Source organism: Pristiophorus japonicus, chromosome 2 (genome assembly GCF_044704955.1).
Source record: "Pristiophorus japonicus isolate sPriJap1 chromosome 2, sPriJap1.hap1, whole genome shotgun sequence".
NCBI lineage: Eukaryota > Metazoa > Chordata > Chondrichthyes > Pristiophoridae > Pristiophorus > Pristiophorus japonicus.
The window spans coordinates 271064794-271089654 of NC_091978.1; the positions used below are offsets into that span (position 1 = coordinate 271064794).

Below are 24861 nucleotides of genomic sequence, written 5' to 3' on the forward strand. Positions count from 1 at the left end.
TTTTTAACTATATCCTAAATAAAATGGGACATTTTATTAGTGAGCACTGTTTTCTAGCTTTCTAAAAAATGAAATGTGTAGTACCAGAGTTATTGGCAACTGCTGTTAATTTATGAGGTGACAGTTGTCAGAATGCATGTTTAGCAACATTATAAATCAATAAAAATCGTTTTGTTGGCACAAGAACCAGCTGTAAAGTGAAATAATTTTAACCGTGATGGTTTTCTGATTTAAAGCAATATTATGTTAGTCAAGCCCAGAAAATTGAGCAAGATTAAAAATCTATACCAATTATTTCTGAGTTGTAAGTTGTGACAGCATGGACAGAGTTCATAGAGGTTTTATGTTCAATTCAATTTTGAAGCTTTTGGGTTTCACTAATATTAGTCCTTAAAAAAAGTCTAGGAATGCAACATAAAAAGGTCCAATGTGCTCCTATCATGATTATGTTCTTTCCACCTCTCCCCAAACTGGGAAAATGGTAGCCTCCAAACATTACCAGAGCAAGGAAAAATGGCACCTCAGCCTGTGCTGGGTTTGAGAGTATGTTTACACTAATGCAGCCAATATTTGTATCACTGCACCAATTAGAAAACATTACCCTTTTGGAACAAAATGTTAAACATAGTGAAAGTGTCTGTAATGCAGCTCAAAAGAAATGAACACCTCTCTGTTTTTATTGGAAAGTGTTTAACAGCGGCCAAAGAGATTGCAGTCTTACTTGTATTGGGCTTTTTTGGGGGAAGCAGGGGAGAAGCAAATTATTGAGAGGACATTCATAGGGAAAATATTGATAAGAATATCAGGATTTACCCCCATTCATTGTCACACTATTGAGTATTAGCAGACAAGAAATGTATTTAAAATCTCGTCTGAAGGTCACTGTCCCTTCAAAATGGACTAAAATAAAATTTTCAGTGCCCCAGGCAAGGCTTGAACCCACAACCTTTTGGCCAAAGGGAGGCATACTACCAGTTGAGCCAACTGACCATAAAAGGGTCAACTATGCATAACCAGGTCCTGAGTAAAACATTGAGCCAGACTGAATCATTGACAGATTAGGAAAAGGGGAGGTGCAACGAGACCTGGGTGTCATGGTACATCTGTCATTGAAAGTTGGCATGCAGGTACAGCAGGCGGTTAAGAAAGCAAATGGCATGTTGGCCTTCATAGCGAGGAGATTTGAGTACAGGGGCAGGGAGGTGTTACTACAGTTGTACAGGACCTTGGTGAGGCCACACCTGGAGTATTGTGTACAGTTTTGGTCTCCTAACTTGAGGAAGGACATTCTTGCTATTGAGGGAGTGCAGCGAAGGTTCACCAGACTGATTCCCGGGATGGCGGGACTGACATATCAAGAAAGACTGGATCAACTGGGCTTGTATTCACTGGAGTTCAGAAGAATGAGAGGGGATCTCATAGAAACGTTTAAAATTCTGATGGGTTTAGACAGGTTAGATGCAGGAAGAATGTTCCCAATGTTGAGGAAGTCCAGAACCAGGGGTCACAGTCTAAGGATAAGGGGTAAGCCATTTAGGACCGAGATGAGGAGAAACTTCTTCACCCAGAGAGTGGTGAACCTGTGGAATTCTCTACCACAGAAAGTTGTTGAGGCCAATTCACTAAATATATTCAAAAAGGAGTTAGATGTAGTCCTTACTACTAGGGGGATCAAGGGGTATGGCGAGAAAGCAGGAATGGGGTACTGAAGTTGAATGTTCAGTCATGAACTCATTGAATGGCGGTGCAGGCTCGAAGGGCTGAATGGCCTACTCCTGCACCTATTTTCTATGTTTCTATGTTTCGAACAGGTGTGTGTAATATTTTCTGATATATGTGGCACAAAGTCATCATCTTTTTATCCTCTAGGACATGCAACTCATCAGTACGGATGAAAATCAAGTGTTTGTGGCTGTCGAGGAGTGGCATCAGACGGACACCTATAACCTCTACTTGTCAGACCCGAAGGGCGTCTACTTCACTCTCACTCTAGAGGATGTCAGAAGTACCAAACAACCAGAAGAAAATGTTGTAATAGATATTCATGAGGTAAATTCTGCTTCAGTACTTCAGCATAGAATCATACAATCATAGAAATTTACAGCACGGAAGGAGGCCATTTGGCCCATCGTGTCCCTGCCGGCCAACAGGGAGCTATCCCGTCTAATCCTACTTTCCAGCTCTTGGCCCGTAGCCTTGTAGGTTAGGGCACTTCAAGTGCATATCCAAGTACTTTTTAAATGCTATATGAGGGTTTCTGGCTCTACCACCCTTTCAGGCAGTGAGTTCTAGACCCCTTCCACCCTCTGGGTGAAAGAATTTCCCCTCAAATTCCCTCTAAACCTCATACCAATTTCTTTAAATCTATGCCCCCTGGCTGTTGATCCCTCTGCTAAGGGAAATAGGTCCTTCCTATCCACTCTATCCAGGCCCCTCATAATTTTATACATCTCCCCTCAGCCTCCTCTGTTCCAAAGGAAACAACCCCAGCCTATCCAATCTTTACTCATAGCTAAAGTTTTCCAGTCCAGGCAACATCCTCATAAATCTCCTCTGTACCCTCTCTAATGCAATATCATCTTTCCTGTAATGTGGTGAGCAGAACTGCACGCAATACTCTCGTTGTGGCCTAACTAGTGTTTCATACAGTTCAAGCATAACCTCCCTGCTCTTGTATTCTATGCCTCGGCTAATAAAGGCAAGTACTCCGTATGCCTTCTTAACCACCTTATCTACCTGGCCTGTTACCTTCAGGGATCTGTGTACATGCACTCTAAGGTCCTTCTGTTCCTCTACACTTCTCAGCGTCCTACCATTTATTGTGTATTCCCTTAGTCCTCCCCAACTGCATTAGCTCACACTTGTAGGGATGCAATACCACTGATTGAAAGATACTGTGTATATTCAGTGGCGTCGTGGAATCCAATGTCTTCCTGTGTCAATGAACCAGATGATACTAACTATCATCGAAAGCATTCACAGGTGTTGCTCGCACAAAATGAAGTGAAACCACCCCTTAAGCTTTACAGCCTATATTATTAGAAGCACATACCCTGCAGTCATTTCAAACTTTGAATCTATTCTTTCGACTCAGAAAATGGTAGTAAACTGTTAGTTTATGCTGTCATCTGAACCCCTCAAGTGGGTATGAGTAAACTACAAATATGGATTCTCAATTTAGAGGTGCTGGCAGCCGGGTCAATATAAAGATTGGATTAAACATTCCTCCACTCCCACTGAGCATTGTGCACAAAGTGCTGATGCAAACTATCCAATCATGTTCCTCTTTATCTTTAGCTGTCCATTGTGATATATCTTCCCACTCTGAATTATTAATATATGCAATATGTAGCAGAGAAAGAGCTGGAAAGAAAACATTTTATTATTTTTATGTCACGGTTATAACTGTGCAGTTTACAGATTAATAGAGGATGGAGGGTACACTGGGAAGTGTTTGACAAATTAGTGCTTTGCATAGGGGAGCTCTATGAATAATTTGAAAGCAGTGGGATCACCATTTATGTTCGAGTCTAACCAAGAACTTTTATCATAATATTTGCATCATGTAGATAATAAATAGGCAAAATCTTGTCTGCGATTATGATTATATGAATTTCCAGAAAGATTTTTAATTTACCTTGGGGCCACCTCTTCAGTTTGCTGCTGGGCCTCCTCATATCGTATGATCTGAAGGGCGATTATGGTGTAAGCACAACTTAAGCTTTATCGCGTGCTCCTTCATCTAGGCACTGCTCAACCGCAAATCTAGGAAAGAGGGTGATCTGAACAAATACGTTTTGGGGCAATAATGTTCTCAAACTGACAATGGTATCCACTGATGATGTGATCTATACAAAGCGACAGATACAGACTAAGTAAGTGGGAAAAACTAAGGTAGATGAAGGTCAATGTGAGAAAGTGTGAGGTCATCCACTTTGGAGTATTGCGTTTAATTTTGGGCACTGAACCTCAGGAAAGATTCCTTGACCTCAGAGGGTTACAGCATTGTTTCACCAGAATGAAACCAGGTCTCAAAGGGATAAATTATGATGATAGGTTACATGAACTTTTCTTCGTGAAGACAAACGTAGGTCCCTTGCAGTCGGATTCAGGTGAATTTATAATGGAGAACAAAGAAATGGCAGACCAATTGAACAAATACTTCGGTTCTGTCTTCACGAAGGAAGACACAAATAACCTTCCGAATGTACTAGAGGACAGTGGGTCTAGTGAGAAGGAGGAACTGAAGGATATCCATATTAGGCAGGAAATTGTGTTAGGGAAATTGATGGGATTGAAGGCCGATAAATCCCCGAAGCCTGATAGTCTGCATCCCAGGGTACTTAAGGAAGTGGCCCTAGAAATAGTGGATGCATTGGTGATCATTATTCAACAGACTATCAATTCTGGATTAGTTCCTGTGGACTGGAGGGTAGCTAATGTAACACCACTTTTTAAAAAAGGAGGGAGAGAGAAAATGGACAATTATAGATCGGTTAGCCTGACATCAGTAGGGGGGAAAATGTTGGAATCAATCATTAAGGATGAAATAGCAGCGCATTTGGACAGGATCAGACCAAGTCAGCATGGATTTATGCATGCTTGATGAATCTTCTGGATTTTTTTGAGGATGTAACTAGCAGAATGGACAAGGGAGAACCAGTGGATGTGGTTATTTGGACTTTCAAAATTCTTTTGACAAGGTCCCACACAAAAGATTGGTGTGCAAAATCAAAGTGCATGGTATTGGGGGTAATGTACACATGGATCGAGAACTGGTTGGCAGACAGGAAGCAGAGAGTCGGGATAAACAGGTCCTTTTCAGAATGGCAGGCAGTGACTAGTGGAGAGCCACAGAGCTCAGTGCTGGGACCCCAGCTCTTTACAATATACATTAACAATTTATAGATGAAGAAATTGAGTGTAATATCTCCAAGTTTGCAGATGACACTAAACTGGGTGGCGGTGTGAGCTGTGAGGAGGACGCTAAGAGGCTGCAGGGTGACTTGGACAGGTTAGGTGAGTGGGCTAATGCATGGCAGTTGCAGTATAATGTGGATAAATGTGAGATTATCCATTTTGGGGGCAAAAACACAAAGGCAGAATATTATCTGAATGGCGGCAGATTAGGAAAAGGGGAGGTGCAACGAGACCTGGGTGTCATGGTTCATCAGTCACTGAAAGTGGGCATGCAGGGACAGCAGGCGGTGAAGAAGGCAAATGGTATGTTGGCCTTCATAGCTAGGGGATTTGAGTATAGGAGCAGGGAGGTCTTACTGCAGTTGTACAGGGCCTTAGTGAGGCCTCACCTGGAATATTGTGTACAGTTTTGGTCTCCTAATCTGAGGAAGGACGTTCTTGCTATTGAGTGAGTGCAGCGAAGGTTCATCAGACTGATTCCCGGGATGGCTGGACTGTCATATGAGGAGAGACTGGATCAACTGGGCCTTTATTCACTGGAGTTTAGAAGGATGAGAGGGGATCTCATAGAAACGTATAAGATTCTGACGGGACTGGACAGGTTAGATGCGGGAAGAATGTTCCCAATGTTGGGGAAGTCCAGAACCAGGGGACATAGTCTTAGAATAAGGGGTAGGCCATTTAGGACTGAGATGAGGAGAAACTTTTTCACTCAGAGAGTTGTTAACCTATAGAATTGCCTGCCGCAGAGAGTTGTTGATGCCAGTTCATTGGATATATTCAAGAGGGAATTAGATATGGCCCTTATGGCTAAGGGGATCAAGGGGTATGGAGAGAAAGCAGGAAAGGGGTACTGAGGGAATGATCAGCCATGATCATTGAATGGCAGTGCAGGCTCGAAGGGCCGAATGGCCTACTCCTGCATCTATTTTCTATGTTTCTATGTTTCCATGTTTATATTTCCTTGAGTTTAGAAAAAGAAAGATTTGCTTTTATATAGCGCCTTTCACGACCACTGGACGTCTCAATGCGCTTTACAGCCAATGAAGTACTTTTGGAGTGTAGTCACTGTTTTAATGAAGGGTGATCTAATCAAGGTATTTAAAATGTTTCAGGGATTCAAAAACAACTTCCATTTATATAGCTCCTTTTTATATAGTGAACCATCCCAAGGTTCTTCACAAGAGTGCTATCAAACAAAATTTGACACCTAGCCACATAAGGAGACATTAGGACAGATGACCAAAAGCTTGGTGAAAGAGGTAGGTTTTAAGGAACACCTTTTAAAGGTGGCGCAAGAGCTGGAGAGGTTGAGGGAAGGAATTCCAGAACTTGGGGCCTAGGCAGCTGAAGGCATGGTCGCCAATGGTGAAATGAAGAAAATTAGGGATGCGCAAGATGCTGGAATTGGAGGAGCACAGAGATCTGATAGGGTTGTAGGGCTGGGGGAGGTTAATCATATAGGGTGGGGTGAGGCAATAGAGGGATTTGAAAACAAGGACAAGAATTAAAAAATTGGGTGGAGGTGAACCAGAAGCCAATGTAGGTCAGCAAGCATGGCGTGATGAGTAAACGGGATTTGGTGAAAGTTAGGATACCTGCAGCAGAGTTTTTGATGAGCTCAATTTTAGAGGGAGAAAAATGGAAAACCAAGCAGGCGAGCATTGGAATCGTCGAGTCTAGAAGTAACAAAGATACGGATGAGGGTTTCAGCAGCAGATGAGTTGAGGCAGGGGCAGAGTCGAGTATTGTTATGGAGGTGGAAATAGGCGGCTTGGTGATGGCATGGATACGGGGTCGGAATCTCAGCTCACTGTCAAATAGGACACCAAGGTTGTGAAAGGTCTAGTTCAGCCTCAGACGGTTGCCAGGCAGAGGGATTGAGTAGGTGGCTAGGAGTTTGTGGCAGGGACCAAAGACAATGATTTTGGTCTTCCCAATATTTAATTCATCCAAACCTGAATGTCGGACAAGCGATGTGACAAATCAGAGGCAGTTGAAGGGTCAGTCGAGGTGGTGAGGTAGAGCTGTGTGTCATCAGCCTACATGTGGAATCTGATGTGTTTTCAGATGATGTCGTCGAGGGGCAGCATGTAGATGAGAAATAGCAGGGGGCCAAGGTTAGACCCTGTCCTCACTTGGTGTTCATACTCACACTTTCTGTCAGGGGTTAGATAGACTCAGGCAATCATACTCTTCTTGCGGTGGGATTGACAGAGGGCAGAGGTACATCAGTGGGCCAGTCTTTCCTACCTTCCCAATTGAAGAGGGAGACACGGGTGTGAGTGGAAGTATGTCAGTACCCCCTACTTCAGGCAGGGCTGGTCTGAGACTCCAGTCTCTTCTAGTTGAGGGCCTCGTGCTCGAGCACTGAAACTGCTGAATTGCTGTATGAAAGATGCCCTGAATAATGAAACGTCCTTTTCAATTTTCAAACTCTCTACACATTTTTTATGATCCACATTTGCAGACACTGTTTCTTTTGTCACAATGTTAATCACACGGAAGTAGGATGAAAGCTTGTCTGACTAGGCAAGTGGTACAGCACTTATCCAGAATGTTGAAGTATTAATTGCTCACTTCCACGGTTACCTGACTCTTTTGTGAAAAGGACACGACTGAGTTTTGCAGTTTGCTCCATTTGAAGTATGTCTCCTACTGGCAAATTGTAGAGTGGTATTGATAGTGAAGAAGTCTGCAGCCCACTCTGTACTAAAAGGAGGAAAACAACTCAATCTGAAAAATAACAGTTAACGCCCAGAACCAAGGCATTCCAGGAGCACCTTGCATGGTAGGGTGTGTGTCTGTGGATGTGACTCCCCACTTGATGTGATCATGGTCTTGGCAAGGGTGAAAGGACACAGAGGCTCTCTTAAATGGGGTGGGGGGGAGGGAAAGGGAAAGTGCGAGAGCGAAGCAATCCAAAACAGTCTTGCACGCCTCCCTGCATCTGGAAATAGAGCAACATTGGAGTTGGCCCCTGAGTATGCCACCTGGCAGGTCTCTTGTCAAACGAATGGCTTGTGGTGCAGAAGGATTAAAGTGGAATTAAAATGAAAGATAAAGATCTGGGACCGCAATTCATTGCTTTCTTTTAAAAAAAGAGCAATGATATTGCTGTGTGTAATGTATATATGTTTGCATGTGTATGTATATAAACAAATAAATATATTTATATAAAATATATAATACAAATATTATATTTATGCATATATAATGCCCTGAAAGATTAATGAAGCATTTGAAATAACCAAGGAAACCAAATTTTTATTTTTGGATTGTGTTTTCCTGCTTGGATGAATGACGCCGTATATTGCAATTAGCAAAGCAATCTGTTACTGAAAGGTCTATTACCAAATGCAGGGACAAATTACACTGCAATAGTGCCTGATATGTGTATATCTTTCATCCATCACCTCGTAATAGATTTTCACAACTCAGTCTGCTCAATCCAATTTCTTAATGAGATATCTGGCTTTGTTTGAGGTATCAGCAGTTTTGGACAGAATTGAAAAGCTGGTTTGATTATCCTGACTGTATCTTAACGAATCAGAAATTTTGGCTTTGAGGAAATTTTAAGCCAATTATTCAAATTCAGCACAAAGTTGGAAAACAGATAATTTTTTAATGCCTGCGGTTACTTAACTTTTTTTTCTTTTTCCTTTCCCGCCTCCTTTTTTTTTGCCTTAAAGGTGCAGGGTGTTAAAGGGGTTTTCTTGGCTAATAAAAAAGTGAATGGTAAAGTGAAGACCTACATCACCTACAACAAGGGTCGTGATTGGCAATTATTGACGCCGCCTGCCACTGACATGAATGGCAAACCAACAAACTGTAATCTGGTGAGTGTCTTCCTAGGAAGGTTGCGCTGTGTTCAGATATTCCTGTGTTTTTTAAATGTAAAGTATGGCGTGTTTAGGGAAGGAAACTTACCGGCCTATATCTGACTCCAGTTCCACACCAATGTGGTTGACTCTTAACTGCCCTCTGAAATGGCCTATCAAGCTACTCAGGTGTATCAAACCGTTCTGCGGTTCAAGAAGAAGGCCCATTTAGGGCTTGGCAATAAATGCTGGCCTTTTCAGAAACACCCACATCCTGAAAATGAATAATAAAAAAAAAACATTTTTAGAATTAGGCCCAAAGCTACTTTTCTGTAATTATTTTCATTTAAATTGCATTTTTGTTTTGTCCAGCTGTACTCTATTATTATAAAAAAATATTTACTGGCATAAAACGTACCTACCATTTACTGTTCAAGTATGCAAAATCAGAACTGGTTGTTTGTGAAGAAGAAAGAATTAAGTAAATTGATTGGATTTAAAAATTGTGCATTTTAACCCTTTAGCTTCTGAATCTATTTTAGCCGCTTATGTATCATAAGGACATAAGAAATAGGAACAGGAGTAGACAATACGGCCCCTTGAGCCTGCACTGCTATTCAATAAAATCTTGGCTGATCTGATCATGGACTCAGCTCCACGTCCCCGCCCACTCTCCATAACCCCTTATCCCCTTATCGTTTAAGAAACTGTCTATTTCTGTCTTAAATTTATGCACTATCCCAACTTCCACAGTTCTCTGAGGCAGCGAATTCCACAGATTTACAATCCTCTGAGAGAAGAAATTTCTCCTCATCTCTGTTTTAAATTGGCGGCCCCTTATTCTAAGATCATGTCCTCTAGTTCTAGTGTTCCCCCATTGGTGGAAACATCCTCTCTGCATCCACCTTGTCATGCCCCCTCATATACGTTTCGATAAGATCACCTCTCATTCTTCTGAATTCCAGTGAGTAGAGGCCCAACCTACTCAACCTTTCCTCATAAGTCAACCCCCTCATCTCCGGAATCAACCTAGTGAACCTTCTCTGAACTGCCTCCAAAGCAAGTATATCCTTTCGTAAATATGAAAACAAAAACTGCACGCAGTATTCCAAGTGTGGCCTCACCAATATAGCTGTAGCAAGACTTCCCTGCTTTTATACTCCATCCTCTTTGCAATAAAGGCCAAGATACCATTGACCTTCCTGATCACTTGCTGTACCTGCATACTATCCTTTTGTGTTTCATGCACAAGTACCCCCAGGTCCCGCTGTACTGCGGCACTTTGCAATCTTTCTCCATTTAAATAATAACCTTTTATGTGGCACCTTGTCAAATGCCTTCTGGAAGTCCAAATACACCACATCCACTGGTTCCCCTTTATCCACTCTGTTCGTTACATCCTCGAAGAACTCCAGCAAATTTGTTAAACATGACTTTCCCTTCATAAATCCATGCTGTCTCTGCCTGACCGAATTTTGCTTTCCCAAATGTCCTGCTACTGCTTCTTTAATAATGGACTCCAACATTTTCCCAATCACAGATGTTAGACTAACTGGTCTAAAATTTCCTGCTTTTTGACTGCCTCCTTTTTTAAATAGGGGTGTTACATTTGCAGTTTTCCAGTCTGCTCGGACCTCCCCAGAATCCAGGGAATTTTGGTAGCTTACAACCAATGCATCCACAATCCCTGCCACTACTTCTCTTAACACCCTAGAATGCAATCCATCAGGTCCAGGGGATTTATCTGCCTTTAGTCCCATTATCTTACTGAGTACCACCTCCTTAGTGATTGTAATTGTGTTAAGTTCCTCCCCCCGCCCCCCCTATAGCCCCTATACTATCCATTGTCGGAATATTGTTAGTGTCCTCTACTGTAAAGACTGATACAAGATATTTGTTCAGAGTTTCTGCCATCTCCATGTTCCCCATTACTAGTTCCCCGATCTCATCCTCTAAGGGACCAACATTTACTTTAGCCACGCTTTTCCTTTTTATATACCTATAAAAACTCTTGCTATCTGTTTTTATATTTTGCGCTAGTTTACTTTCATCGTCTATCTTCCCTTTCTTAATCATTTTTTTTTAGTCGTTCTTTGCTGGCTTTTAAAAGCTTCAAGTCTTCTGTCCTCCCACTAGTTTTGGCCACTTTGTATGCCCTTGTTTTTAATTGGATACCATCCTTTATTTCTTTAGTTAGCCACGGATGGCTGTCTTTTCTCTTACACCTTTCCTCCTCACTGCAATATATTTTTCTTGAGAGTTGTGAAATATCTCCTTAAATGTACACCACTATCATGGATAGATTTTGTAAAATTTTATTTCAAAATATTATAAGTTGGATTACAATAGAGCACAATCAGGATTATGGCTAAATTCATGTTATGCAATCACAAATTATGCTCTCTTGCGTGTCTCCTCAATATGCTGCTAATCTAAAGAATAACTGCAGTTTAAGATTCCACTAGCGTGTCATTGCGTTGAGAGAAAATGTAAATTGTTTCCCATCAGTTTAATATCCATGAGTATGTCAGTACTACTTGCATAATTTTAAAATTCCTGTATAGAGTAGATCAAGGGTTTGACCATAACAATTACAGCACTCATCTTCACATATTGTCAAAACTATCCATATAATTAAAACTCTTGATATATCCATGTCTTGTTATTCATTTTTTATCCAAACAAAAACTGAAAATATATATTGAACAGTAGAGTTTTTGAGGTCAGGCTTATAGATCTGAAGCCCTGCTCTCTCTAGTTTCACTTCTATTTCCCCTCATGCCCTCTCTGAGCTCATCTCGTCCATGAGATCCACCTTCTGCTCCCTTGAACCCATTCCAACTAAACTGATAGCCAACTTCCCTTCCTAGCCCCCATGCTCACTGACACTGTAAATGTTTCCCTTTCTGTAGGTACTGTCTCCCTCCCATTCAAAATTCCCTAAAAAGCCCACACTTCGCCCCTCTGTCTTTGCAAACTGTAGTCCCCATCTTCAATCTCCATATCCTCTCTAAAATCCTTTAATGCATACCTCAAAAATCACCCACAATTTCCTGTTAGAATCTCTCCGATCAGGTTTTCACCCCTCTCCAGCACCAGAATGGCCTCAATCAAAGTTACAAGCGGTATTCTCTGTGACTGTGGTGCATTGTCCCTTTTTGTTCTTCTCGACCTCTCTGCAGCATTTGACATAGTCGACCACACCATCTTCCTCCAATGTTTCTTGCTTGTTGTACAGCTCGGTGGAACTGCCCTTGCTTGGTTCCATTGCTACCTATCAAATCACAGCCAGAGCATCTCGAGAAATGGCTTCTCCTTCCACTCTCACTTCCGGAGTTCCCCAAGGATCTATCTTTGGCTCCTCCTCTACATGCTGCCCTGAGTGACATCATCTGTAGATGTGGATCAGCTTCCACATGTACATTGATGCCATCCAGCTCTACCGCTACACTGCCTTCCACTGATTCTATATTGTCAGACTGCTTGAGGTCTTGGATGAGGCATAATTTCCTCCAGTTAAGCATTGGTAAGTCCGAAGCCATGGTCTTAAACTTCGGACCCTTGCTAAAAGTTCGACTGCATTCCCTGGCTGCTATCTTGGGCTCAGCTGAGGTTCTGATCTTATACACCTTCCATCACAAGGTCCACCAACATCACATTCTCCACCTAAGTTCATCAACTGCAGAAACCCTCATCCATGCTTTTGTCACTTTCAGACTCAACTGTACCAATGTTTTTCTGGCTACCCTCCCATCCTCCATTCTCTGTAAATTTCAGCTCATCCAAAATATTCTGCTTGTATTCTATCTCACACAAGGAGTCTCACACCTGTCATTGCTTTCCTCGCTGACTTACATTGGCTTTCGGTTGCCCAATTTTAAACTCTTATCCTCGTTTAAAACTCTTCCTCTCCGTGACCTTCTCCAGCCCAACAAAACCCAAACTCTTCCTTCCTCTGACTCTTGCTTCCTGCACATTCACCCTTCCCTTCACCCCACTATTGGCAGATGTGCCTTCAGCTGCATAGGCGCCACACATTAGAATTCCCTCCCTAAACCCTTCCACATCCCGCTCTTTAAAACCCACCTCTTTGGTCACCGCTCTTAATACATAATTTGGTTTTAATATATTCTTAGCTTTAGTATCTTTTTTTGATTTTTCCTCAGAATTTTTTGGGATGTTTCTCTGTTAAAGAACCTAGATAAATGTAAGTTGTTGGTGGTTGGTAAATCCACAATTGTACTGAGAAGTACATGTACAGTTTCTGTACTGAGTGAGCTGATGTCAACAAGGGCAGTGATGGGGGCATTACAATTGGTCTCTGTCTGACTGGTCAGGAGAGGGGAGATCTCAGCCGAAGTTCCACTGCTGATTGAGTCCAGTGACCCCTGCTGAAAAATGTTTGTGTGTTGATGTCCCATGAAGACAGAACTGGGCTTAGCTTGGCTGGGCCCTCTTGCCTTTTAATCAATAATCTGTTAACACTCACTATCCAGGATCACATATGACTATCTTGGTAAGGTACTGGAGGCAAATTAAGGGGAGAAAAGGACATTGGTCAGAATTGTCTTCAAGCCAGAGATTATAGTGGAGACAATACCAAAATATGTCCAGTTGTAAATAATTTACTTCATTCTCAGTACTGTGTGAAACACTATAATTGTGCAGCTGTTATTTAGATTTTGTTGTTGTTCCTCACAGAGCTGATTTGAGCAACATATTGAGACATACAAGTGGCACTGAGAGGTTCCTGGAGCCCCAGGCTTGGCAAACAGAATGGGGTTCTGGAATTTTCTTTTATTGAGAATTCTAGACAAAGGGCCAATGCCTATGGTGCAGGACACTGCTTCGTGTTAAAAACCTGAGGTTGAATTTTCAGTGTCTCTGAATTGTACTGGTTACAATTTTCTGATCCAACTGACTGGGAAATTGAAATCGGCAAAAATCAGATGCACTGATCTCACGCAGACCTCTGATCTGCATTTATATTGAACAAGACTCTCTGAGCTTGGAGCAGAATTTCTGAAATTTACCTGCTGTAGAATGTCATAGGAAGGAAAGACTGAAGGAGGTATGGAATATCAGTTTTGATGTCCTGGGAAAGAATGGGTCAAGCAGAATTGCAGAATTTCAGGTGCGTGAAAATGGGTGGCCAGCAATTGAAAGTTGATGACCACGGCCTGCCTGATGCAATATTCAGGCAGAACCTATAAATACGCGAGCAACCCGTCTGCCTAAAACAGGCATAAGATTGTTTAAATATGAAAAATGACAGTCCTAGATTGTAGAATAATTCATGTTGAGACTCTCGGGTGATTTTCACCTGAAAATTGGTCGGCTTGCAGTTCAAAATTTGGGGAGGGGTAGCACCCAAACCATTGATGCAGCATGCGCATACTCTGCCCATTTGTGTCAGGCATTCAGTGGCCTAACAATTGGAACTTAAAGGAACCGTTGGTGGCCATTCAGAAAAAGGCTCAGAAATTTGTATAGGGCAATCTTCATGGCGTAGGAATGCTCCTCCTCACCCCAGTGCTCGACACCCTTGAAATCAGCTCCCCTTCAGGCTCAACCTGCCAGCTGGCTCAATATGACAGCCCATTGATTTCATATTCTCACAGCCAGTGAGCTGCTACAGACTGCCCACTTGGCACCTGCAGCTTGCCAGCAATATTTGAATAATGTGAAAATGCTTTGGGCCTCCCGATGCTGGCTTTGAGCTGATCGTGCAGCCACTACTCAAACTCACAAATACAAAATGACCCCTTCCAAGTGTTATGTTTAGAATAACTTCACAAAACTGAGTACTGTGAGCTTAAACTGATGTGACCTTAGTCTCTTTAATAAAACTCCAGAGTGCCAAAGCAGCATGGCAGACAACCTTTTATACTCGCTTGCATGGGGTGTGCAGGTGACCCTTGGGCTTCCCAACAGGTGTGCCCTCTGGTGGCAAGTCTTACACAGTTATAATGTTTACATACATAACATCACTCCCCCCGCACCGCCCCCCCCCCCCCAAAGTCTTTGATACAAGTTATTTATAAGTTGAGGCGGTCCGGGGCCCTTCGCTCCCTGGTTGAACGCTTGAGTTCAAACCGTGGAATGGGTGAGTTGGTCGAGTCATTGTTGCACTGCAGCGCAGCTGGTCTGACCGGACTGTTGGGCATGGTGGGTTCATCCTCTTGATTGACGGCGAGATTAATTGCTGGTTGGGTGTGTGTTGGTGGATCGATGATGATGATGTCCTCTTCAAGTTGTTCCTGGTTGTCAGTGAATCACAGTTTGGTCTGATCCAAATGTTTTCTGCACGATTGTCCATTACATAGTTTGACAATAAACACTCTATTCTCCTCCTTGGCCAAGACAGTGCCAGCAACCCATTTGGGACCATGACCGTAATTAAGGACAAACACAGGATCGTTTACATCAATATCACGCGAGACAGCCGTGCGATCGTGATACATGTTTTGCCGGTGACGCTGGGTTTCCACATGATCATTAAGATCTGGGTGGACTAAGGAGAGCCTGGTTTTGAATGCTCTCTTCATGAACAATATTCCGCCGGGCGAACCCCGATAAGTGAGTGGGGTCGCGTTCGGTAGCTGAGCAGAACTCGAGATAAACGGGTCTGCAGAGAGCCGTCCGTCACGTGTTTCAAACTCTGCTTGATAGTTTGGAGTGCCCATTCCGCTTGACCGTTGGATGCGGGCTTAAACGGGACTGAAATGCTTAATGCCATTGTGGATCATAACATCGTTAAATTCGGAGCTGGTGAAATATGGTCCATTGTCACTGACAAGGACATCGGGCAAGCCATGGGTGGCGAACATGGCCCGGAGGCTTTCAATGGTGGCAGTGGACGTGCAGGATGACATGATTACACATTCAATCCATTTAGAGTAAGCGTCCACCACCACTAAGAACATCTTTTCTAGAAGGGGGCCAGTAAAATCTGCGTGGATCCTGGACCACGGTTTGGGGGGCCATGACCACAGACTCAGTACAGCCTCCCTTGGTGCATTACTCAACTGTGAGCAAGTGTTACATTGGTGTACACGTGACTCCAAATCCGAGTCAATGCTGGGCCACCAAGCATGCGACCTGGCAATAGCCTTCATGATGACTATGCCTGGGTAGGTATTGTGTAGGTAGCGTATAAACATTTCCCTGTCTCTTTTTAGCAAAACCACGCGATTACCCCATAAGAGACAATCCGACTGGATGGACATTTCATCTTTACATCGGTGAAATGGCTTAATTTCATCTTGCATTTCCCCGGGAACAGCCGACCAGCTCCCATTGAGGACGCAACTTTTTACTAGTGATAGCACAGGGCCCTGGCTAGTCCAGGTCCTGATCTGGCGAGCCGTGACGGGTGACACCTTGCTCTCAAAAACATCCATGACCAGAAGTAAGTCTGCGGGTTGTGCCATTTCCACCCTGGGTGATGGGCAATGGTAGCTGACTGAGGGCATCAGCACAGTTCTCCATGCCTGGCCTATGGCGGATAACATACTCCTAAGAGGACAATGTTAGTGCCCATCTTTGTATGCGGGACGAAGCATTGGTGTTTATACTTTTGCTTTCTGAAAACAGCGAAATGAGCAGTTTGCGGTCGGTTTCAAGCTTGAACCGGAGTTCAAATAAGTATTGGTGCATTTTCTTAACCCCGTAAATGCCTCTTTCTCGACCATACTGTAGACTCTTTCAGCCTTAGGTAAACTTCTAGACGCATATGCAACCGGTTGCAGTTTGCCTGATACATTGGTTTGCTGTAACACACATCTGACCCTGTACGAAGATGTATCACAAGCTAGCACTAAACATTTACACGGGTCATACAATACAACTAATTTGTTGGAACATAGCAGGTTTCTGGCCTTCTCAAAGGCTGTCTCTTGAGATTTACCCCAAACCCAGTCGTCACCCTTACGTAGCAACATGTGCAATGGTTCCAGCAAAGTGCTCAACCTGGGTAGAAAGTTACCAAAATAGTTGAGAAGTCCCAGGAACGAACGCAGCTCCGTCACACTCTGTGATCTGGGTGCATTCTTGATGGCCTTCATCTTTGAGTCCGTGGGTCTGATGCCGTCTGCCGCAATCTTTCTCCCCAAAAATTCGACCTCTGGCGCCAGGAAAACACGCGGAGCATTTCAGCCTGAGTCCCACTTTGTCAAGTCGACTTAGAACCTCTTCCAGATTGTGCAGGTGTTCGATGGTGTCACGACCGGTGATCAGGATGTCGTCGTGAAACACAACGGTACGCGGAACCGATTTCAGCAGACTCTCCATGTTCTTCTGGAAAATGGCAGCAGCCGAGCGAATCCCAAAAGGGCATTTGTGGTTGATGCGCGTCAATCTTTTCAAAGATTTCGCCAGCTCCTGTGTCATGTAAGCGGAGGTTAGATCCAATTTGGTGAATGACTTCCCCCCCCCTGCTAACATTGCGAACAGGTCATCCGCCTTGGGTAGTGGATACTGGTCTCGTAACGAGACTCGGTTGATCGTTACCTTGTAGTCGCCGCAGATTCTGACTGTGCCATCACTTTTCAACACCGGAACAATTGTGCTGGCCCACTTGTTGAACTCAACTGGCGATATGATTTCCTCTCATTGAAGTCTATCCAATTCTATCTTGACTTTCTCCCTCATCATATATGGAACCGCTCGAGCCTGTGATGAACAGGCCATGCATCAGGGACTAGATGGATCTGCACCTTGGCGCCTGTGAAGTTGCCGGTGCCTGATTAAAATAGCGACGGAAAGTTGCTCAGCACATGAGCATACGAGGCGTCATCCACCAAAGATAGTGCTTTGATATCAGCCCAGTTCCATCGAATCTTTCCTAGCCTGCTTCTGCCGAACAGCGTTGGGCCATCGCCTGGTACAATCCAGTGATAAATCATGCACAGCTCCATCGTACGATACCTTCACTGCTGCACTGCCAATGACTGGTATGAGGTCTTTGGTGTAAGTGCGCAGCTTTGTATAAACTGGGCTCAGTTTGGGCCTTTGTGCCTTGTTGCCCCACAGTTTCTCAAAAGCCTTCTGGCTCATAATTGACTGACTTGCCTCCGTGTCCGACTACAACTGGAATGCCATTTAATTTGACTTTCAGCATTATAGGAGGGCTCTTGGTGGTGAAGGTATGTACCCCATACACTTTTTCCTCGGCCTTGGGTTGAGTTGCCTCTCTTACTCGTTCTGCGTGATCCACTTCAGATCGACCATCTTCTGCCGACTCTTCCACGTGGTAAGTCACAGCACGTTTGCACATTCGCTGGAGGTGCCCCATTGTTTCGCAGCCTTTGCACACGTAGTGCTTGAGTAGACATTGATGGGCTCTATGATTACCCCCGCAGCGCCAACATGGTGTTAATGGATTTGCATTCACGCCCTACGGCAGACTCTGAGTCATCCTAGGTCTGAGTCAGCTGCAGACGTGTAGTCCCTGCCATGTACAGTTTTGCCTGTTAACGGTGTTATTTTATGCACAGTACTTGCCGGTGAGCTTCGATGCTGAGAAGATACCAGTTTAGTATTATCGTTCGTGGTGATGAAAGCCTGGGCTATCGTGATGGCCTTGTTCAGCTCTGGCGATTCGGCAGACAGCAGCTTGCGAAGAATGACCTTTTGGCCGATTCCAAGCACGAAAAAGTCCCGCAGCATTTCCCCCAAATATCCAGCAAAATCGCAACGATCCACAAGGCGTCTTAGGTCGGCGACATAGCTCGCCACGTCCTGGCCCTCAGAGCGATGGTGCGTCTAGAAGCTATACTTGGCCATTATGATGCTCTCCTTCGGCTTGAGGTGTTCCCGAACCAGCGTGCACAACTCTGTATATGTCTTTTCCGTTGGTTTCCTCGGTGCTAGCAGATGCTTGATGAGGCCGTATGTTGTAGACCCACAAATGGTGAGTAGAATCGCCATGCTCTTGATCGCTTTATCATCCGCATCCAGCTCATTGGCCACGAAGTACTGATCGAGACGTTCAACGAAGGCTTCCCAATCATCACCCTCTACAAATTGCTCAAGAATACCAATGGCAGCCATAACTGCGTGAAAGTTCATGATCTGTTACTCGTTGCCAATTTTTATGTTTGGAATAACTCCACAAGACTGTGTACTGTGAGCTTAAACTGATGTGACCTTAGTCTCTTTAATAAAACTCCAGAGTGCCAAAGCAGCATGGCTGACAACCTTTTATACTCGCTTGCATGAGGTATGCAGGTGACCCTTGGGCCTCCAACAGGTGTGCCCTCTAGTGGCAAGCCTTACACAGTTATAATGTTTACATACATAACACCAAGTCTGACTATTGTTACAGCGATATGAATGGCAACCATTCTGACTCAGTTGTGCAAACAGTTGCTTACTTGGAGTGACGAGGGCTTCTTGGGTTTGCTGATGAAACTCATTCAATTCAAAGGTGATGCTTCTGGTAGGTGAATGCGTATTTCTCAAAATAAGTCAGATCAGGTTCAACGTGTTGTGAAGACTTTATTGAAGCAGATAATGAGTAGCTGCTGTTATCTTTTTTCAAATTATAAATGCAATATCTATAAAAAATATTGTTGCATTCATAATTTGACATTTAAGAGGACTTGCTTGATTATTATTAGTAATGTTCTTGCCGCATGTTGAGACTCTAAAGTTGTTAAAGATTAGTTTAATTGTGAACAGTTATTTTAAAAACTCCACTAGGCACCACATATATTTAGGACTGCCATGAAAAGTGGTTCAAATGTGGACTCTGTTTATAAAAGCTTGCTGAATTTTTATTTGATTAGCAAAGAGTTGCTGGCCTGTAATTAAATTATTGCAATTGGGAGTTGCATAAGATTGATGGACAAAAAAATCAGGCGATCTTCCTCCACTGAATTTTCCTCCAAGGCTTCGCCCAGCTGATTATTTAACCCTCAAGTGTAAGAGAGGAAAATATGCCCCACTGTGTTTGATGTTCATGTGTGGGAGTTTATTTATTTAATGTAGTAAAACGTTCCAAGGAATTTCACAGGAGTATTATAAGACAAAGAAAAATTGACTCCGAGCCAATTAAGTAGAAATTAGGGCAGGTGACCAGAAGCTTGGTCAAAGAGATGGGTTTTAAAGAGCATCTTAAAGGAGGAAAGAAATACTGAGAGTTTTAGGCAGAGAATTCCAGAGCTTAGGACGTAGACAACAGAAGGCACGGCCACCAATGGTTGAGCGATTTATAATCAGGGATACTCGAGGGCAGAATTAGAGGAGCACAGATCTCTCGGGGGTTGTGGGGTTGGAGAAGATTACAGAGATCGGGAAGGGCAAGGACATGAAGGGATTTGAAAACATTTGAAAAATGTTTCCCAATGTCTCAAACAAAAATAATTCATTTTTATAAAAGCGTACTTTTATGGAGGTATGAGGGCAGAGTTGGCTAAAGTGGACTGGGAAAATAGATTAAAGTGTAGGACGGTTGATGAACAGTGGTGTAAATTTAAGGAGATATTTCACAACTCTCAAGAAAAATATATTCCAGTGAGGAGGAAAGGGTGTAAGAGAAATGATAGCCATCCGTGGTGACCTAAAGAAATAAAGAACGGTATCCAATTAAAAATAAGGGCATACAAAGCGGCCAAAACTAGTGGGAGGACAGAAGATTGGGAAGCTTTTAAAAGCCAGCAAAGAATGACTAAAAAAATGATTAACAAAGGGAAGATAGACTATGAAAGTAAACTAGCACAAAATATAAAAACAGATAGCAAGAGTTTTATAGGTATATAAAAAGGAAAAGAGTGGCTAAAGTAAATGTTGGTCCCTTAGAGGACGAGACTGGGGAATTAGTAATAGGGAACATGGAGATGGCAGAAACTCTGAACAAATATTTTGTATCAGTCTTTACGGTAGAGGACACTAACAATATTCCAACAGTGGATAGTCAAGGGGCTATAGGGGGGAGGAACTTAACACAATCACAATCACTAAGGAGGTGGTACTCAGTAAGATAATGGGACTAAAGGCAGATAAATCCCCTGGACCTGATGGCTTGCATCCTAGGGTCTTAAGAGAAATAGCAGTAGGGATTGTGGATGCATTGGTTGTAGTTTACCAAAGTTCCCTGGATTCTGGAGAGGTCCCAGCCGTTGGCAAAACACCCCTATTTAAAAAAGAAGGCAGACAAAAAGCAGGAAACCATAGACCAGTTAGCCTAACATCTGTGGTTAGGAAAATGTTGGAGTCCATTATTAAAGAAGCAGTAGCAGGACATTTGGAAAAGCAAAATTCGGTTAGGCAGAGTCAGCATGGATTTATGAAGGCGAAGTCATGTTTGACAAATTTGCTGGAGTTCTTTGAGGATGTTACGAACAGGGTGGATAAAGGGGAACCAGTGGATGTGATGTATTTGGAATTCCAGAAGGTATTTGACAAGGTGCCGCATAAAAGGTTACTGCACAAGATAAAAGTTCACGGGGTTGGTGGTAATATATTAGCAGGATAGAGGATTTGCTAACTAACAGAAAACAGAGAGTCGGGATAAATGGTTCATTCTCTGGTTGGCAATCAGTAACTAGTGGGGTGCCGCAGGGATCAGTGCTGGGACCCCAACTATTTACAACCTATATTAACGACTTGGAAGAAGGGACTGAGTGTAATGTAGCCAAGTTTGCTGACAATACAAAGATGGGAGGAAAAGCAATGTGTGAGGAGGACACAAAAAAATCTGCAAAAGGACTTAGATAGGCTAAGTGAGTGGGCAAAAATTTGGCAGATGGAGTATAATATTGTAAAGTGTGAGGTCATGCTCTTTGGCAAAAAAAAATCAAAGAGCAAGTTATTATTTAAATGGAGAAAGATTGCAAAGTGCCGCAGTACAGCGGGATTTGGGATACTTGTGCATGAAACACAAAAAAAATGGGCAAATTCATAGCAGATGCAGTATAATGTGGATAAATGTGAGGTTATCCATTTTGGGGGCAAAAATACGAAGGCAGAATATTATCTGGAAAGCGGCAGATTAGGAAAAGGCGAGGTGCAACGAGACCTGGGTGTCATGGTTCATCAGTCACTGAAAGTGGGCATGCAGGTACAGCAGGCGATGAAGGCGGCAAATGGTATGTTGGCCTTCATAGCTAGGAGATTTGAGTATAGGAGCAGGGAGATCTTACTGCAGTTTTACAGGGCCTTCGTAAGGCCTCACCTGGAATATTGTGTACAGTTTTGGTCTCCTAATCTGAGGAAGGACATTCTTGCTATTGAGTGAGTGCAGCAAAGGTTCACCAGACTGATTCCCGGGATGGCTGGACTTTCATATGAGGAGAGACTGGATCAACTGGGCCTTTATTCACTGGAGTTTAGAAGGATGAGAGGGGATCTCGTAGAAACATATAAGATTCTGACGGAACTGGACAGGTTAGATGCGGGAATAATGTTCCCGATGTTGGGGACATAGTCTTAGAATAAGGGGTAGGCCTTTTAGGACTGAGATGAGGAGAAACTTCTTCACTCAGAGAGTTGTTAACTTGTGGAATTCCCTGCCGCAGAGAGTTGTTGATGCCAGTTCATTGGATATATTCAAGAGGGAGTTAGATATGGCCCTTACGGCTAAGGGGATCAAGGGGTATGGAGAGAAAGCAGGAAAGGGGTACTGAGGGAATGATCAGCCATGATCATTGAATGGCGGTGCAGGCTTGAAGGGCCGAATGGCCTATTCCTGCATCTATTTTCTATGTTTCTAAAGGGATATGAAAAAAGAGTCTGACTGGATACTATAAGCTCAAAGTAAAGTGTGATCTTAGTCTTTTATTGCAGGTCTCCAAAGTCTTTCTCCAGCCTGTGAGGCCTCCTTAAGTACCTGTGCTCCCAAGGGATTTTGGGATCCCTTGGGACTCCACAGGTTGAGCCCTCTGGTGGCTGTGCAAGGTATATACAAGGTTACATACATAACAGATAGTATGCAGGTACAGCAAGTGATCAGGAAGGCCAATGGAATCTTGGCCTTTATTGCAAAGAGGATGGAGTATAAAAGCAGGGAAGTCTTGCTACAGCTATACAGGGTATTGGTGAGGCCACACCTGGAATACTGCGTGCAGTTTTGGTTTCCATATTTACGAAGGGACATACTTGCTTTGGAGGCAGTTCAGAGAAGGTTCACTAGGTTGATTCCGGGGATGATGGGGTTGACTTATGAGGAAAGGTTGAGTAGGTTGGGCCTCTACTAATTGAAATTCAAAAGAATGAGAAGTGATCTTATCGAAACATGTAAGATTATGAGGGGGCTTGACAAGTTGGATGCAGAGAGGATGTTTCCACTGATGGGGGAGACTAGAACTAGAAGGCATGATCTTAGAATAAGGGGCTGCCCATTTAAAACTGAGATGAGGAGAAATTTCTTCTTTGAGGGTTGTAAATCTGTGGAATTCACTGCCTCAGCGAGCTGTGGAAGCTGGGACATCGAATAAATTTAAGACAGAAATAGACAGTTTCTTAAACGATAAGGGGATAAGGGGTTATGAGGAGTGGGCTGGGAAGTGGACCTGTGTCCATGATCAGATCAGCCATGATCTTACTGAATGGCGGAGCAGGCTCGAGGAGCCGTATGGCCTACATCTGTTCCTATTTCTTATGTTCTTCTGTTGTATTTATACTGTCCTTTTAGTTATGTGCTCTTGAATGCCAAACAGAGCTACCCTTCTCGCTCCCATTTCATTCAGCAGCACCTCCACTTCACTTGAATCCCTTGGGAAGACCACCGAGGATATCTTTATTGAATTTTCTTACAGGTAATTAAGGGAAGGGGTTTGAGTACTTCACGATTCCTCACTTGCCCACAGACTGCTTTTCCTGCCTCAGAATTTGTTTTGCAATTGATCAGTTTCAGAACCATTTCTTTTGCCTCATGTGGTCTTTGGACAGGTCAGAAATTGTTGATCCAACTTAACATCACTTACCTTTAAGTGGCCATGTTCCTTCATATCAGCTGCATCTCCTACAGAGCTGCTAATTTGCTGGATATTCTACCCATCCCGTCTTTGGGCCTCCAACTGGGAGTTTGCCAATCAAGGCCGGGTGCTTACCATGTATATGAAATGAAGGTGAGACCAGGAGAATATAGCAGGGTTGGTCTAATCCACAGTATCCAAGAAACAGTATTTGATTATATATCCCAATGGAAGCTGAGACAGCTTTCCACAAGGCATGTCTACAACTTTGCTGCAAGTAATCAGGATCACTTAATATTGCTTCTTGCACAAAGCAGGCAAAACATAGCCAGTTACTTCTCATCACCTTTGGGCATTGTATGATGTTCTTCTCCTCTTGAACTGCATGAAAGTCTATAACTAACTGAGTTAAAGTTTGCGGGGGTGCAAAACAAGCAATAGCAGATTAGCCAAACATTATACTGATTTGCCTGTCCATTGAAGCAGATAGGTTTTTTGTGTAAGTCTATGGTCTAGACTTTCGGCATATCTTCACCCATTTAGCACCCATCTAAACGCTGATATTCATGCTATCGCCCATATTGACTGAAAAATGGAAACTAGCACCCGATTATCGCCCATTTATCGCTTGCGCAACTTTTGGCATACCGGAATGAACAGCACCACCCGGCCTATTTAAAAAAAAAAAATTTTTGTCATCCTCGTGCAAGGCTGAGAATACTATTTATAATGGAAACTAGTGCCCAATTATCACCCGGATTATCGCCGAGCGCTACTTTTGGCATTTCGCGCATAATTCGCCCAAATGATCGCTGGCCCAAAAAGACACTCAAGAAAAACTGCACTCACCTGACCTTAACTCGACAGTATGGATGCCATTTTGTAACTCGGAGGATCTTTAATAAAAGGCTGCTTGAAGTGGTTGACAGGAGAAGCAAGTTGTGAGTGATTCTAAGGACGTTTTTGTAGCTTGCCAATCATCTGATCACATTTATATTTGTTGAGGATAAATTAAGAAGAGAGATTAAGGACATTTATAATGATGGGGCCTATAATTTCTCAACCAGTATTGGTGACTAATCACAAGCTGCAGAATAGAGATGGGAAAGGTATATTGAAAAGCAATATGTGCCCAATCAAAGAGGTGGCAGACTGCTGAGGAGGAGGCGACGTTACACCCAACGCATTTACAGGGATAAGCG

General features: G+C 43.3%; 1 protein-coding gene across 3 annotated transcripts in view; it reads left to right on the forward strand.

The window, feature by feature from the left end:
* The window catches only part of sorcs2 (sortilin-related VPS10 domain containing receptor 2), a 963539-nt gene that overhangs the window by 788637 nt on the left and 150041 nt on the right, over window positions 1-24861 (forward strand). For all 3 annotated transcript variants that reach the window (XM_070871372.1, XM_070871374.1, XM_070871375.1), the window contains exons 9-10: window positions 1870-2049; window positions 8613-8759. In XM_070871372.1, the coding sequence (XP_070727473.1) occupies window positions 1870-2049; window positions 8613-8759 (327 nt within the window). The remainder of the gene's footprint in view (window positions 1-1869; window positions 2050-8612; window positions 8760-24861) is intronic.